The 16,107-nt window shown below is 39.3% G+C and overlaps 1 protein-coding gene across 1 annotated transcript in view; it reads left to right on the top strand.

The window, feature by feature from the left end:
* CEP170B (centrosomal protein 170B) overlaps nucleotides 1–16,107 on the top strand; it is a 61,333-nt gene that overhangs the window by 32,997 nt on the left and 12,229 nt on the right. The window contains exons 7-12 of the mRNA XM_070931585.1: nucleotides 937–1,413; nucleotides 2,863–3,629; nucleotides 5,759–5,944; nucleotides 7,976–8,108; nucleotides 9,600–11,369; nucleotides 15,797–16,043. Of these exons, the coding sequence (XP_070787686.1) occupies nucleotides 937–1,413; nucleotides 2,863–3,629; nucleotides 5,759–5,944; nucleotides 7,976–8,108; nucleotides 9,600–11,369; nucleotides 15,797–16,043 (3,580 nt within the window). The remainder of the gene's footprint in view (nucleotides 1–936; nucleotides 1,414–2,862; nucleotides 3,630–5,758; nucleotides 5,945–7,975; nucleotides 8,109–9,599; nucleotides 11,370–15,796; nucleotides 16,044–16,107) is intronic.

Raw genomic sequence — 16,107 nt, 5'->3', positions numbered from 1 at the left:
AAGGGTATTCCAAAGGGAAGACGGTGTTTGAAAGGAGCAAGAGTAGGCACAAAGGCAGCCACTGCTCCAAGGTGAATCTTAGCAGTTCTAACTGGTGCTGTCTTGGCTAGATGAATTATAGTACATTTTGCTTTCTAAAGAGTGTTTGAAAACTTCCCAAGGCAGCAAAAAATGGCTGTCCAGGTAGTAACAGATACTGAGCAGTCAGATCATGTGATATACATAATTCATCAGCTACAATTCTTGCCAGCGTATTTCCCATCCCAATTCAAAGGGTTGCTGTTTATCCCAAAGGTGCTTTTTCAGGAGGCAACTGGACTTCCTTTGTTTTTCTTTGAAGATGTTTTGCTTCTCATCCAAGAAGCTTCCTCAGTGAACTGAAGAAGCTTCTTGGATGAGAAGTAAAATGTCTTCAAGGAAAAAGAAAATCCAGTTGCCTCTTGAAAAAGCACCTTTGGGACAACCATGACCTGGATGACTGAGAATCTCCATAAACTTTGCTGTTTACTTTCTAACCTTTAAGTGTTTAGGGACCAAGATAGATTGCCTTAGTCCATATCGATATATCTGTTCATCCACTGGGGCCCCCTCTTGTCTGCCAATCTGTGAGAAAGAGTAGAATAGCAGGAACAAGGCTTACATCCTTTTCATGCTTCTGGAACTCAGGATCAGCTGAGTATGCAAGGATCTCTCTTTACCGTCTTTCAAAAGAGCCCCAAAGGAACATTTTTTTTTAAAAAAAAGTAGTTTTTCCTGATAGTTTTCTACGTCTGCTTGTTGGAATTTGACATGATGTGATTCGTTTTAATATTTGTTTTGGATTGGTTTGTTGTTTGACCTGCATTACTTGTTATGTTATTAAGTTATTAAATTGTGAAATTGCTGACATTTCATGGGTGTTAAACTTAACTGAGAGCCGTTTCCCTCCTTATATAGACAGAACAAAAGACTTAGTCCAACACGAAGAAGAAATCAATGGTAACATCAGTGGCTACAGAGAATCTCAAGGCGAGTCTGTCTACGCATTCCGTAGGGAACCCAGCTACTTTGAAATTCCAACAAAAGAATTCCATCAGCCAGTAAAAACTCCAGAGGTGCAAGTCCATGAGATCCCCACCAAAGATGTCGATGTGGCAGTGTTACCTGTTGTGCAGAGCCATGCTTCTTTTACCATTGAGTTTGATGATTGCACTCCAGGTAAAATGAAGATAAAAGACCACGTCACTAAATTTTCCCTCAGGCAGAGACGGAACCTCAGCAAGGATGCTGGCCATGTGGAAATTATCTCCGCGGAGAGTAAAGTGGCTGACTGGCTGGTGCATAATGATCCAAGTCTCATAAGAAGGCAGTCTCCCGGAGATGATGTATATAGTACAAAAAGTGACCTCCCTGTTCATGTGAAGACTCTGAAAGGTAAAACCTCTCACTAAAGGCATTGATGCGCTATCCTTTGTTGGTTATATGTAAAAAATAGAACAATAAAATTCAGAGCCAGAGAAATTTTGGAAGTAAAAGATATTGAGCAGGAGCACCATGTAGAAATCCAGACAAAATAGGTTCAAACCTCTTTTCCCTTCTGAGAAGGGTTGAGCTAGCCTGAGAAGCTCTGCAGGCCTTGTTTCGTTGTAAATGAAGTTTCCAAGCATGCTTTGGAACATGATTTGAAGAAACAATCATTGGATTTGTGGTGACCCCTAACAAATAATCTGAATAGGAAGACATAGGAAACTACACATTTTATGGATTCCTGCATTATAGAGAATTTCTAGTAAAAAATGTCAACAAGGTGGTTCTTGGGTTTAATATATCTTCCATACCATTTGACTGCTCTCTTTAAGGTAATATGTTTGTTGTAAGGAAGAGCTTTTCAGATTACAATTTCAAATCGTTACAGAAAAAAAAAGTCTTAAGACCTAAAATGTATATATTTTAAATAAAAAACTATGGTTTAAAATTCCTAGTGCTGTGTAAATGTAATTGGTAATCCTTAATAGACAAATATATATACACTATTAAAAATATCCTGTTTTGTCTGTTTGTAACTTTCAATTGGGTGAAATGGTATATCACAGGGCAACAATTTTTGAAGCAATATACCTCAAATGGACTCCCTTAAATAATATGGAGGGACGCGGTGGCTCAGTGGCTAAAATGATGAGCTTGTCGATCAAAATGTCGGCAGTTCAGCAGTTCGAATCCCTAGTGTCATGTAACGGGGTGATCTCCCGTTACTTGTCCCAGCTTCTGCCAACCTAGCAGTTCGAAAGCACGTAAAAAATGCAAGTAGAAAAATAGGGACCACATTTGGTGGGAAGGTAACAGTGCTCAATGTGCCTTTGGCATTTAGTCATGCCAGCCACATGACCACAGAGACGTCTTCAGACAGTGCTGGCTCTTCGGCTTTGAAACGGAGATGAGCACATCTCCGTTTCCAACTCCTAGAGTCGGGAACGACTAGCACATATGTGCGAGGGGAACCTTTACCTTTAAATAATTCATCTCAAATCCCATTGGACTGAACTTTGATAAAGTTGTGGCCACTTCAGTACTGCCATGCCACCACAGTCACCTGTGGTCATGTCATCATTTCTAACATCCCTGCGTGCTTTTCACAAGAAGAATCAGTGGGGAAGCCTAAAGACAGTTGAAAGTTGCTTTCACTCCCACTGATTTTTTTGTCTGCCCATAGTAATTCTTTTTATCTGTTTAGGTAAGGAAATTTCTCTGAAATGAGGACCCAATATGTCCTGGGTTGTCTAATGCTGTCTAAAAGAAGGGGCAAGGAGACATTACTGATATACTGACATAGAAAGGAAGCATGCCTTATCCTAGAACAATCTGATCTATGTTCCAATTCTTTAGGTAACAGACATGAAGATGGAACCCAAAGTGACTCAGAGGACCAAGTAGCACCTAAGCCAGAGAAAGAGACAGTTAGCAATGAACATTTGGTAGAGCAAGCCAAACTTCAGCGCCAAATTCGACGTGATCCCCAGGAAATGCTCCACAATCAGCAGGCCTTTGTCATTGAGTTCTTTGATAATGATATGCCCCGGAAGAAAAGATCTCAGTCTTTCACACACAGTGGCCATTCTACCCAAAATGAGGTTGATCCCACCCTGAAGACAAAAGTTGAAAAACGCAAAATTACAGTGCCTGCTGAGAAACCAGTAAGTTCTATGCCCTCCCAACATCCGCCTGCAACAGGGACCAAAGGGCCAAGCAATGCATTCACCACTCCAAGAGCAGGTTCCTTCAGGAGGGAAAAGGCAGATGAGCGGATCAGCCCTTCCTCATCCTCCACATCACGAACATCTGTAAAAAGTCATGGAAGTGTTGGAAGGAAGTCAAAATTATCTCAAGATTTTGTTGCTGAATGTTTAAGGGAAAATTCTCAAGCAACTCAGCCCAACACTGAAAAGCCCCCTCCTGCGCCAACACCACTAAGCTCACGGACAGTACTTGTCCCAACAGCACCAGAAACAATTCCTCCACCAGTTGCTGATCCTAAATTGGCCAAAGCTAGGAAACAGGAAGAGGAAGATAGTTTGAGTGAAACAGGCACTTACACTATTGAAACTGAATCACAGGATAAAGAAGTAGAAGAAGCTCGAAAAATGATTGATCAGGTAAGCTCATATTTCTTAGAAACAAAAGGAACTAGTGCACTTTTGCCATTTGGAGTTTGCTAACCAAAACTTTGGGGTAAAAATAGTAAGGCCTGGTACATCCATTAAAGCCTAGAGGAACATTGTCCATGGAGTTGCGATGGATCAGACATGACCTCGCAACTAACAACAACATCCACTAAAGTGCTGCAGACCAACTAAATTAATAGGATTAATAGCCTTTCCTTGGCCTCCTTTTGCATTTGCTCCTGAGTTTACTTGCGCTTGCACTGAATTAAATATGGCAAATTCTAAACTAGTTTTCTTTTTATCATGCTTGGTTTGGTAGCAGCCAAACCCTTCTTTGATGAAAACCCAGATTAACCTGGTGCAACTAAAACTATTGCAAAAGCCACCTTTAAGTAAGGCATTTATGGAAAAGGGCCAAAGGATTTGTGTATGTAAGAGCCAAAGAGTTGGGATCATACAAACCCTGTGGCTGAATCCTGATCTGATAATCCTGACTGAAAATGTCATGCCTCCACTCGAACAAAAAGTTGCAGTAGCTAAGTCTTAATTATCATGTATAACAGGGGAGGTGATAAGTTTGCCTTATCAGGGAAATGGGTGGCAACTAAATTCAATAAGTAAGTAAATAAATAAATAAATAAGGTTGATCAGGGGTTGCATCTTTTACACAAAATTTAAAAAAATCATTTCATGTACAAAGAGAGAGGATGTTGGGGCTGTGTTGTGTTACATGCAATATTCGAAAGAGCTGGATTTCTGTTTTTCTTAGCTAGGCTTATGCAGCTTGTAACCTTCCAGTCAAATGTGACTGTTCAAGCATCTTGACTGCTACCTGCTGGTGCTTTCTGCTGGTTGTCAAAAGATACAATGCTATGTCACTAATCTCACTTCAGTTAGGAAATAATGCAAAATTTAGAACAAGCCAGGTTTAAAAAAATGTGAGAGTGCTTAGAAACAGGGCACTCAACCAAGCTGCAATCAGTAGACAAATAGGCTTAGATCCTGTTTCATTTCCATGCAATTAACTGCTTTCCAGGGAATTCAACTATGAAGAGAATTTGGTACAGTAGTTATAGTACCCAGTTCCTACGTAGTTAAAACTACGTAGGAACTGGGAGATCGTGAGTATTAGGCCTCTCTTTGGCTGAGTGGCTTTCAGCCAGTGACTCTCTCAGCCTAGTCCAACCCCCAAAGTTGTTGTGGGAAGGTGGGATCATTTTTGCATGCTGCCTTGAACTGTACCAAATAAGGACAGGAGGTTGTAATTACAACAGCTGCTCTCCCACTCAGGGAAGTGTCTAACTTTCCTGAGATGCAAACCATTGCCAAGCAAGAGACTTCATTTCCCCTCATCATCCCTGCATGATCATGTTATCTAGTATGGGAATGACATTTACAACTATGAAATATAGCTAACAATACAACAGGCTAACTTTGAATTGCACACGTTCTCTGCTATGTATGTGTATATATTCTTACGGCTTGTTCAAGGAACCCTGTGAACTACTATAACAGTTTTGCCTCTTTGGGGTTGATAAACCTGCCCTTGCATTAACTGCAAGAATAGGGGGATTGTGAACACCTGCATTCTGGTTAATAATTACAGGCCGGGTAAACATGTATAATAATTGATAATGCTGTATCCCTATTTGTTCTAAAGTCTAAACTAATGCTTTCTTATGCAAAAATAGATAAAATATGGTTAAAAAAAGATGTGAAAGGAGAGGTACCCTGATCATCCCCAGTAATTTAAATTACAATACCGCTATCATATTGTCAAGCATCTCAGCCTGTGGATTGACAGTGGTGGACCTGGAAGCTCAAAATATCAGGAAGGCAAAGTTTGCCTTTCCCAGTTTTTCCGTGGTGACACATTTCACTGATTCATCCCATACTAGACTAATAATTGCAAGAGTAACATCCTTGACACCTGATAGCTGCCTAATTGAACCTCATTTGCTTGCTTCTGGCCTCCCAGATCTTGATTCTTTTTCATGCAAAAATTAAAAAAACCTGTAAGAAAGTGACTCTTAACCTGTTAACCCAGAATTGAAGATGAATCATTATGAGGATGTTAAGGGGGGGTTTGTTTAAGCTTCCTTTGTCTTTCTTGTTACCAGGTTTTTGGTGTTTTGGAGTCTCCTGAATTTTCCAGAATTTCTTCAACCTTCAGGCCTGTTATAAAAGGTGAAAAAGAAGAATTAGGGCACAATCATTTGCTTGGGGAAAATGGCTCAACTCCAAAGGTGACGATGATGCAGGTCATTGCATCCAAAGTGGCAAGCGGTCATCATGGAGATATACAGGTACAGTGGATATGTATACATAGTATTTAACTTCTTGTTCATCTACACACTTGGCTTGAATATTTAAGTGAAAAGGACTGCAATTAATATTAATGCAATTTTAAAAGAATGTTTCCTTTTGATGTAATTTATGGTAATCAAAAGTTTGAATCTACTGTAATTTTCAGTCTATAAGATGCACTCCCCACTCCAAAAGTGAGTGGAAATGTCTGTGCGTCATAGAGCGAATATTGCGGTGGGGGGAGGGGTTGGTGCGGCGACAGCAGCGTTTGCCATTGCCTGTCACCGCCACTGCTGCTCGCCCTGGGGAATTCCCGCCGCCTGGAACAACTGATCAGCAGTAATCAGCTGCTCAGCAGCAAAGGCTCTAGCGTTTCCAGCAGAGGCAGCAGACACGGAGGAGGCAGCAATGGCAGCGTTTCTGGTCGACCAGTCCACTGATCGGCGGGGCTACGGGAGGCCGGGATCCAGCTGTCGTTCAGCTGATTGGTGGTGGGCGCAACGGAGCGGAGCCCTGATGAGGCACATGCTGGGGCTACGATAATGTGCTGAAGCTGACCAGGCTGTTTGCTGTTTGCTGCAAGGATGCTAGCCAGATGAATACCGGATGGATGCTGGGAGGCAGAGGCAGATTTTTTTTTCTTGTTTTCCTCCTCTAAAGCTAATGTGCATCTTATGGTCTGGAGCATCTTATAGACCGAAAAATACGGTACATGTCACTTACAGTAGGATGTTTTATTAATATTAACCAGATAATTAATATCTTTTTGCCTCAAAAGGTGCACAAAATGGATTTGTAGTTAGAGATGCTTGAAAAGTTCAGTTGCAAAAAAGAAACAAATGTCCTAGACTAATGTGCAGATGGGAATGTGTTTAAAGTGGGGTTTTACTTTTTGCAATATGGTGCACAGGGTTTTTTTAATAATAAAAAAATGCTAATGTAAATACATAGCCAGCTATAAATTCTAGGAGAAACTATTTGGAAATATAACCTGCAGTGTGCAATTTATTATAGAAAGTGAATAATCGTATGTATAATGTGTGGATTAGAATTAACATCCCTACTATTTTGAAACACCTTAAAATATTTAAGACTTCAGGTCCATATCCATTTACTTTGGAGTAACTCAGTGGGTCTTATTTTTGAGTTTATGGACAGAGACTAATGTTTTTATCTGCATTCTTTTATATCTACATATCCAGAAATTTCACAGCAGTGTAAATCAATAGATAACCAAACCAATGTTAATATTACAGGTACAAGAGAATTTGAAAAAAAAAAAAACTTAATGAACTAAATCCACCCCTTACATTACTTCAATCTTCTATTATTTTAAAACTAAGGTTTTGATCTATGGCTGATTTTTTTTACACATAGAATATATTACTTTGATGCTGATATAAATGTACTGATTGGGAGTTTTCCAGCCTAGGTTTGAAATATATGATTTTAATGTTTAAACAAATATGATATTAATAAACGATAGTGTAGAGTTTGTGTTGACTTTAAAAAGTTCTTACCATTTTGTAAGTATCATGTAATACAAGCTCATATTTGTCCTTAGACTTTGATTACTATCAGTAATCAGTTTGATTCTGACTTATATTTATTGCCCTGGGTGAAGAAGCGGGTAGCAATTTTGGACTACCTAGAAAAACCTGAAAGGACAGCATTGGGAACTGTAGAACAGGGAAGTCAAACTTGCGGTGTCACGTTGTTGTCACGTGACATATCACAATTTTTTCCCCTTCACTAAACGGGGGACGGATGTGGCCAGCATGTGATGCATGCGGCCCATGGGCTGCAAGTTTGACACCCCTGCTGTAGGGGGATTGAAGAGGAAAAAAATCTTTTCTCCATTGAAGCTTCCATTGATCCCTCGCTTTCCTTCAAAACTCAGATCTGAATCCATCTCTGTGCTTCAGCATAGCAGTTACTTATGAATATCTAGCTATGATGGAATTTTAAAATGCCACACTAAACTTCGGATGATCTTGTTTTAACCATCTCACAACTTTTGCCTTTTGCAGATGTCATCTTCAGCCCAAAGCAGCCAAAAATGGGTCTCAAGATGGGCAAGCCTTGCAGATAGCTACACAGGCTCAGGTTCTGCCCCTGGAGCTGGGGAAGCCGAGCAGGGCTCCCTCTGTCAGGTTAGCACAGGTACGTAAAGCAACTGATATCATTCTCACATTTCAAAGGATTTTAATTGTATAAAATCACCTTGTTTCTGTACCCATTTTCCATTGTTTTAAATTTAGGTTTATATTCCAAACTTGTAATTCCTAAACTGGTTATTTTTGCTGCTAAGAATTCCTTTATATAGGCAGCAATATCAAACTTCGTGATTCTTGAAGAACTTCCCCCATGCCCAAATGTGAGTAGCTTCTGCTTTGGAATTCAAATTGGCTAGTAAATCTTTCAGTATTGAAGTGATATGATTAAAGTAAACTACTTTGCAGGTGTACTTTGTATCAATGTAAACTTTTCAACTCAAGGTTTATTAGTTTAAATATATAGGCCGTCTATTTGTCAATGACTCTGAATTAGCATATACTACATTGCAATATTTTAGATAGAATGTAGATAATTCAGAAATGGACACAGCTGTCACACTAAATTAAATGCCAAGTTTTCCTTGTCATTTGGCAATCCTTTGACAGCATATAGTGAAGGAGCTAGCCCCTACTGTGAACCAGATTTTTCAGAAGAATGTAACTTATTCATGAATCGTTGCATTCCAATATAATATGGGATCCCTACTGACAACAAAATCTCCATCTTTTCTTGATACAATCTCAGGTTATTCACCTCTGCCATCTCACCATCTCATTTAGGCAATATTAAAGCGTATCAACCAGTCATTTGGAGTTAGATTTTATAAAATAGTAGAGATGAATGTCACTATTAACATTTCACTCCAGAGGAACCCTTCCCAATGAGACTACATAAAAACAGGACAGAAACCTGTGGGACTTCATAGGTCCATTATCTATGGATTCACTCACTTCATACTATCTGGACACAAACTAATAGGAAAGATTGGAGATGTTGCAATGCAATGACTTCAAGTCTCAGTTCCGTCAAGTTGTTCAGAAAAATGCCATAACCAATGGTATTAGACATTGGCTTGAAATCCGACAGAATCCATTTGATGAAGTTTAAAACTTAAGCTTAAAAATATTGTATCCTATAATTTGAGTTTGATGAAATAGCCCGTTCATGCTGCCATAATTTACTCATGTCAAAAAAATTCTGGAAAAGGGAGAGATGAAATGCCTTCAAATGACACATTTTAAAGCAGAGTTTAGTTGTTCTCCATGTATCGAAACACTAAACATGGAAACAAGTTTTCTGTGCCAATTCCCTTCTTTCATGTCTTTTCTTCTCCCATGGAATGTGATTGAATTTATTTATGATGCTTTCTGGAATATTTTAGAATTCTAGAAAATCAGTTCTAAAATCTTGGCAAGAAACTCCATGGAGGGTAAAAGCAGTTTCAGTAGTATTTTTCTCTATGGAGTGTGATGAGTGGGACAAAGGGACAAAGCTAAGAACACAAGAAAGACAAAGATGACACAAAGCTGTCTATCTTTGCATACAACAAGATATCCTAATTTTTGAGTTTAATGACTGTCTCCCTATCTTTCTCAGAAAAGGATTCCAGTTCCAGATTGGGAGAATCTGAGATTTCAGTGGCATCACGGACCAGACGACTTCTTCCTCAACTCCCTCCAGGTGAAAAATTGGAAAGTCCAACACCAACTATTTTAATTTGTCACGAAACCTTTCCTGAAGTTTCCCAAAGGAACTTTAGTAATGATTCCAGGGAAGAAATATATGTGGATTCTGACAGTCGATTGTTAACTCAGGAAGATTTGGATCCAGATAGCCTTAGTGATGCCAGCAAATCTGATGATGGTATCAACTTGGAAAAAGGTAGGAAAAGCCAAGATGCCACCAAAATGTCTGAAAAGAATCGAATAAAGGTTGAAAGTGCAAAGTCTAGAAGCTCTCAGTGTCCTGTGCCAAGACTTTCAGGCTTGAGAGCATTAAGTGATCCACTGTCAACATCTTTTTATATGGGTGATGAAGCAGAAGAGATTGGGGTTCCTTCAAAGCTGACCTCAAGCATACCTCTTCCTCCTGAAATAGACAAAGAAGAACCTCCTTTTAAGTATGGAAAGACAGCTGCCAAAGGAATGAACAATACATGTCTTTACTCAAATGGAAAAATGGTTATGTCATTACACCAGGGACTACCAGAACAACAAACTGTAGCCACAAAAGAAATTTCATCTTTTGTTAGACAAGAGAGTTTTACCAAAGAGAAGTCAAGCAGCAACATTCCTCAAAACAGGCTACCGCATATCTCAAGTCATCCTCTACTTAAAGATCTTGAGGTCACACGAGCAAATCGTATGGACTATAATCCTGAGACCCATCTCCTTCTTAAAGACACTGAAAATGCCCTGGCAGCCTTGGAAGCCAAAATTCTTTGTCAAACTCACCAGCTCGATGCTCCAGAAAATCCTTCTGGGCACTTAGAAGACTCTTTATCTGGAGAGTCTGATGTGGACACAGCCAGCACTGTCAGCTTGGTAAGTGGTAAAAATCTGCCAAGTCACCCACCAAAGCAAAAACCGGTGACACCTTTACAGAAAGAGAGGCCATCATCCACATCATCTGGCCAAGAGCAAAATATTCAAGCTAGTGCACGTGACAGGCTTTCAGAAAAACGGAAATCAATTCCACCGGAGACTGGGAGCAAAGGTGAAAATGCAAGGCGTTTTCAAGTGAAACATAGCGTAGGAACAAGTGGATCTCAGGATTACACAGATGATGAGAGAAGTAGCAGCCTCCCGTATTTGCCTCCAAGTGAAATAGCCTCCTCTGACCAGGAACAACCCCCCTCAAGGCCTCTTTCTAAAAAGAAGCCTTTCTCACAGTCAACCAAAGAAGATCACAGCAAGGTAACCACAACGGTGCAAAAGATTCAACAAGTTCTTACCAGGTCAAATAGTCTATCGACCCCAAGGCCCACTAGAGCCTCCAAACTTCGCCGAGCCCGCTTGGGAGATACCTCAGACAACGAGAGTGCCGACACGGAGAAAACAGCAGCACATCCTGAAGGAACCACAGCATCTTCCAAGCAACCCGTAGAGGCCAAGAAACTCTCAAGGCTTGACATTCTTGCCATGCCAAGGAAACGGGCAGGATCTTTCACGGTGCCAAGTGACTCTGAGAGTGCCCCCTCAAAGCCAACCTTTTCTGGGCGCAGTGCAGAGTCGTACTATTCTACTCGAAAACCGCTTGTATCAGAAGCTAAAACTGCTGTTAAGAAAACAGCATCAGTGGTAGCTGCTTCCAAGCAATCTTTCAGCAGGACACGTTCCAGCAGTGTGAAATATGGCTCTACCTCCAGTAAGTAATTGGGTCTTTGCACTTTTTTTTCATTTATAATTATGATTTTCCAACACAAATTGCCTAAGTTATGCAAAAGATAACGGAGATGACTCTAACCCCTTGTCATAATATAATCCTCCTTCATATTTTTACTTTTTGCATTTGAATAATCAAAACAGAATTCCTTTCTTATTTGTTTATCTCAAATCTCAAAGGCTATTATAATGCAACTGTCATGTTCAAAGTCACCGTGTCTCCATCCTGCATGTCCAGTCTTTTATAATTTCCATCACACTCTTCTGGATAGCTCCTTAGATAAGGTACTGATAAAATGCTTCTACTTGTGGCTAGGAAAAAAATGGTTGTATTTCCTCAATATCCTTCTTTTGCATTTTCTATGGCTCCTGAAAGTGCCAAAACTGCATATTTCTTACATCAAGCAATTTATGGGGAATCATAAATCTCCCTCCAGTGTCTTCTAAATTAGAATTCTAGATTATACTAGCAAAATAGGTGTGATATAAGTCACTTAGTAGTGAAGACAGGCAGCATATAAATTTAATAAATCATAAAAGAACAACTCTAAAGCTTCAAATGGCAAGGCAGCTATAATTGACATGGTCTCCTCTGTAGAGGATTATATTCAGAGAAAAGACAATTTGCCAGTGTAGCTCATTTTCATCAGATATGCACACATAGTTCAAGTCATATCAGTGTAGGATGAGGTATGAAACACTATGTCTCCAGATATTTTGGATTGCACATCCCACAATTTTGGCCGGTAGCAATAATATCTGGGACCAATAGGAGTTGGCACACAAAAGTTTTGAAGGCACCAAGTTCCCTGAATCTAAAGAAACTCCTGCCAAACTGCATGATTTTACTAACCAACTCCTGTGTTTTTTATTTAGCACTGGGAGAAACCAAGAGTGTAAGAAATTACTATAACTTGATGTATCCCCAGGGAATGAGTTTGGAATATGCAGAACCATTTATTTATAAGGAATTTCGGTTTATCTTTTGTGAATATTTAAGGCAAGTGCTGTTCAAATGATGGCACCACATATAAATGGACTACATAAATAATAGTACACATGATGGACAGTAAGGACCCAAAGTTACAGATCATGTATTTTTGGGGCAAAGCTGCTTATTTCAGTTTTCACCTCAATCTTAATTTTGCCCACTCTTTCTTTCAAATGAATTGGTTTCTGTCTTCTAGTGTTTTGCAGCAATGGCTAACAAGTTTCAGTGTAGAAGTTAAGATTGGGAGTCCATACCAATCACCACATGACTAATATTTCTATCCTAACTAATGCCCTGTAGGTTGTGGACTTTCTACTTCATATTGACTCTAGTTTGTAGAAGGGCAGTTCTACAAGTGTTTCAACATTCAGTCTTGACTAATAGCCTATACAACATGGTTTTGTCTCTTATGAATTCATTATGGGATGGGTGAGACACAAATAAGCATAGATAACTTTAAACTGAGTGTTATTTTAGATAAAAGAACCTCATATAGCAGTTCTGAATCATTACTTTCCAAAAACAGATTGGAGTATAGTCCAACAGTTCTGGAAGTTACAGATAGTCCTCGATTTATAACAATTTGTTTAGTGACTGTAGATGCAGCAGCAATGAAAAAGTGACTTGTGACCATTTTTCACACTTACAACCATTGCAGCATCCCCATGGTCATGTGATCAAGATTTGGATGCTTGGCAACTAGCATGTTTTATGAGAATTGCAGTGTCCTGGTATCATGTGATCACCTTTTGCGACCTTCTGACAAGCAAAGTCAATGGGGAAGCCAGATTCACTTAATAACCATGTTACTAACTTAACAATTGCAGTGATTTACTTAACAACTGTGGGAAGAAAAGTCATAAGATGGGGCAAAACTCACTTAACAACTGTCTTGCTCAGCAACAGAAATTTGGGGCTCAATTGTGGCCTACGTCAAGGACTGTCTGTACAGGGTTCAGGAGAGCTGAAAAAAATCATTGGATTAGTCCTTCGGCAAATGCAACCAGGGACATCTGATTTCGGCAGGCCTTTGCCTTTAACTCTTCATCATTATGTACAATTTGAAGGCCACACACAGACTTCACATATAACATGTGAGACTACCAAGTTACCCTTCTTGCAGAGTTTTCTTTTTCACTCACTGCCTGTTTACGCAATCAGTAATGCTGAAGTAATTAATTCCCCATTGTTTGTTAACAAGTCTTAGTTGCTGGATGGTATAAATTAAAATCAAACTTGGAAAGTTGAAGTCGTCTGTAGGTTGCTGTTCATTGCGGAGATAAATAGCCATGTAGTACCAGCCTGTGTCTGTTGGCTTGAGCTTTTAGTTTAGTAGAGATTGGAGATCAGGGTAAAGCCTATAATTCAGGAATAAAAGCTCTTTTGAAAGGCTTGATTTTCATTTCTGGCATCTCAGAAGATGAAGATCAGTTTTTAGCAGTTAGAAAATTGCGGTAAGTTAATGTAGATAGTGTCTAAAACAAGCTAGATTTGTTAGCTATTGGGTAGTTTTCTGGGCTTCAGCATATGATGTGGTGTTGCAAGCTGCAGAGTCAAACAATAGTGAGATGGATGGCATATAAATTTAATAAATATAAACAAGGCAATTCAGAATCAAATGGGTCATTCCATAGCAAAAGGAAAAAAGTCTTATTTAAAATAAAGGCTTTGGCTCACTGGCTTTGTTCTAAATTTTCTTTACCGCCATGTTGTCACAGCCACTATAAAGTATAGAATGCAGACTTAAGATTTTTTTTTTAAGCTCCAATCTAAAGTTTTGAATTTTTGCTTTCTTTTTCTTTTTCTTTTTGCAGTTTCTATAGTCAATAGTTTAGCTGTAAACATACTGCTGAGAGGATTGAACCATTGTTTTATTAAAATTGTTATCTCCATCTTCAAACCTCTTATAAGCAGCTTCGGAAAGTTTGAAACCACTGAATAAAAAATAGCAATGCTGAATTGAATACCAATTTAATTGGTAGTATGAGGGGTCTAGTATAAGGAGTGGGGTGTGCTGCTTACCAGCACTGATGATGTTACGTCTGGAAGAAAGCAAGCAATCTCAGAGAGCACCCCTCATTTCAACCCTGAGCTACAAATATTCTCCTTTATTGGAACCTGTAGTATTCCTGACTGTATAAACAAGCCAACCATTTCTGCTTTTCCTGCTGGCCTTAGAGCTACTTACTTGTACTTGGAAATGGAGCCATCTGAAATTAATGATTCCTAAGGTGAATACATGGAAGACTAACTTGCCTAATTGTCTCTTTTGGGGCCTTTCGTGCACATTGAGATGAAAAATCCATGCCACGTGTAGAAAAATCCTACCGTGTCAAAGTTTACGGTTATATGTATATCTACCTTGCAAAATATTTTTCGTTAATTGATAATGATTAATTTAACTTATGACAACAGACAGATGGGAGATGACCATTTTACCACACATTTCATCACACATTTGTGCTTGACTTGATGAATTATTCCTACTGCTTGAGAGATTGATATAAATTGGTTCTTAACCCTATAGGATGAATTGCTTCTCCCTGGTTGTCTGCCTGTAACTCTATTCCCTGGTTGTCTGCCTGTAGCTCTGTTGGCTATATGAGGAACTAACAAATGTAGAGCATGGGTCAATGTGAAACAGTTCATCCCTAATATTATGTGCCCATCTAACTCTACCCATAATCTTTGCACATTAGATAAAACTGCAGAAGGTTCCTAAACAACAGGAATTGGCAACATTAAATTTGACGGAACCACAAAAATACTGTAAAAGATAGCTGATCTCTCAGAAGATCATTAAATTTCTGGTGGTTTTGTATTTTTTTCATATTTTTCAAGACTTCAGGCAAGACGTTTGGTATTCTCATCTAAAATCTTTTGAGGTATCATAGTACATGGAAATTGTACTAAAAATCTCTAAGGAGATTTCAAATGAAATTTGAAGATTTTGTGCAGTTTGGAGCATTGTTTTATTTTTTCCAGTGCTTGTGTCATTTCAGTGAAGCCAGGCCTTGTCCTACCTGATTGAGGGGCTGGGGAAAGGGATCCAGTTGAGCATGTAATCAGCTCAGCTTCCAAATGGAATAATATCTCTTCACAGGGGAGCATGTTTTATCAAGCAATGATGAAAACATTAACAAGTGGCTACCAGATGATTGGAAATACAGTGTATGACAGATGTGTGATAAGTGTGTGATAATTGGGTCATCTACATCCATTCCAGCTAAAGTGCAAGCTACTTGATTTTCACCTATTAAAAATCTCTTCCATCTCATGGTATGCACAGAAGTTTTCTTACCCCTTCTTTTCTTGGGCTGATTGCATTTGTGTTATGGCTTTTTTGAAGTCTTGTCTTTACTTTTCTTCAATTTTTTTCTTCCTTACCACCATCTGAAAACCAATTCATTTTATATAAGCTTCGAGGCGGCGGCATCAGGGCTCAGATTATACTTCCACTTCCGAGGAGGAGTATGGCTCAAATCACAGTTCCCCTAAACACAAACGCTCCCATACCTCAACAGCCACCCAGACTCCCAGGACCCGCAGCTCCGGATTGAATAAACAGAAGCATAGCAACAGCCGAGAGATGGAAGATGAAGATTATGGTGAACAGGATCCCTACAGTTTCATTGTGCAGACTGCAGAGATAGCAGAAATAGCCAGGTGAGGCAAAACTTTTGAGCAATGGATCAAACAGTTGAAGTAGACACAGGTGAGAAAAAATTAC

Source organism: Pituophis catenifer, unplaced genomic scaffold (assembly GCF_029215685.1).
Source record: "Pituophis catenifer annectens isolate HBS135680 unplaced genomic scaffold, rPitCat1.0.hap2 SCAF_1, whole genome shotgun sequence".
Classification (NCBI taxonomy): domain Eukaryota; kingdom Metazoa; phylum Chordata; class Lepidosauria; order Squamata; family Colubridae; genus Pituophis; species Pituophis catenifer.
The sequence above is the reverse complement of the archived record's forward strand: the minus strand, read 5'-3'. Positions and strand labels throughout refer to the sequence as shown.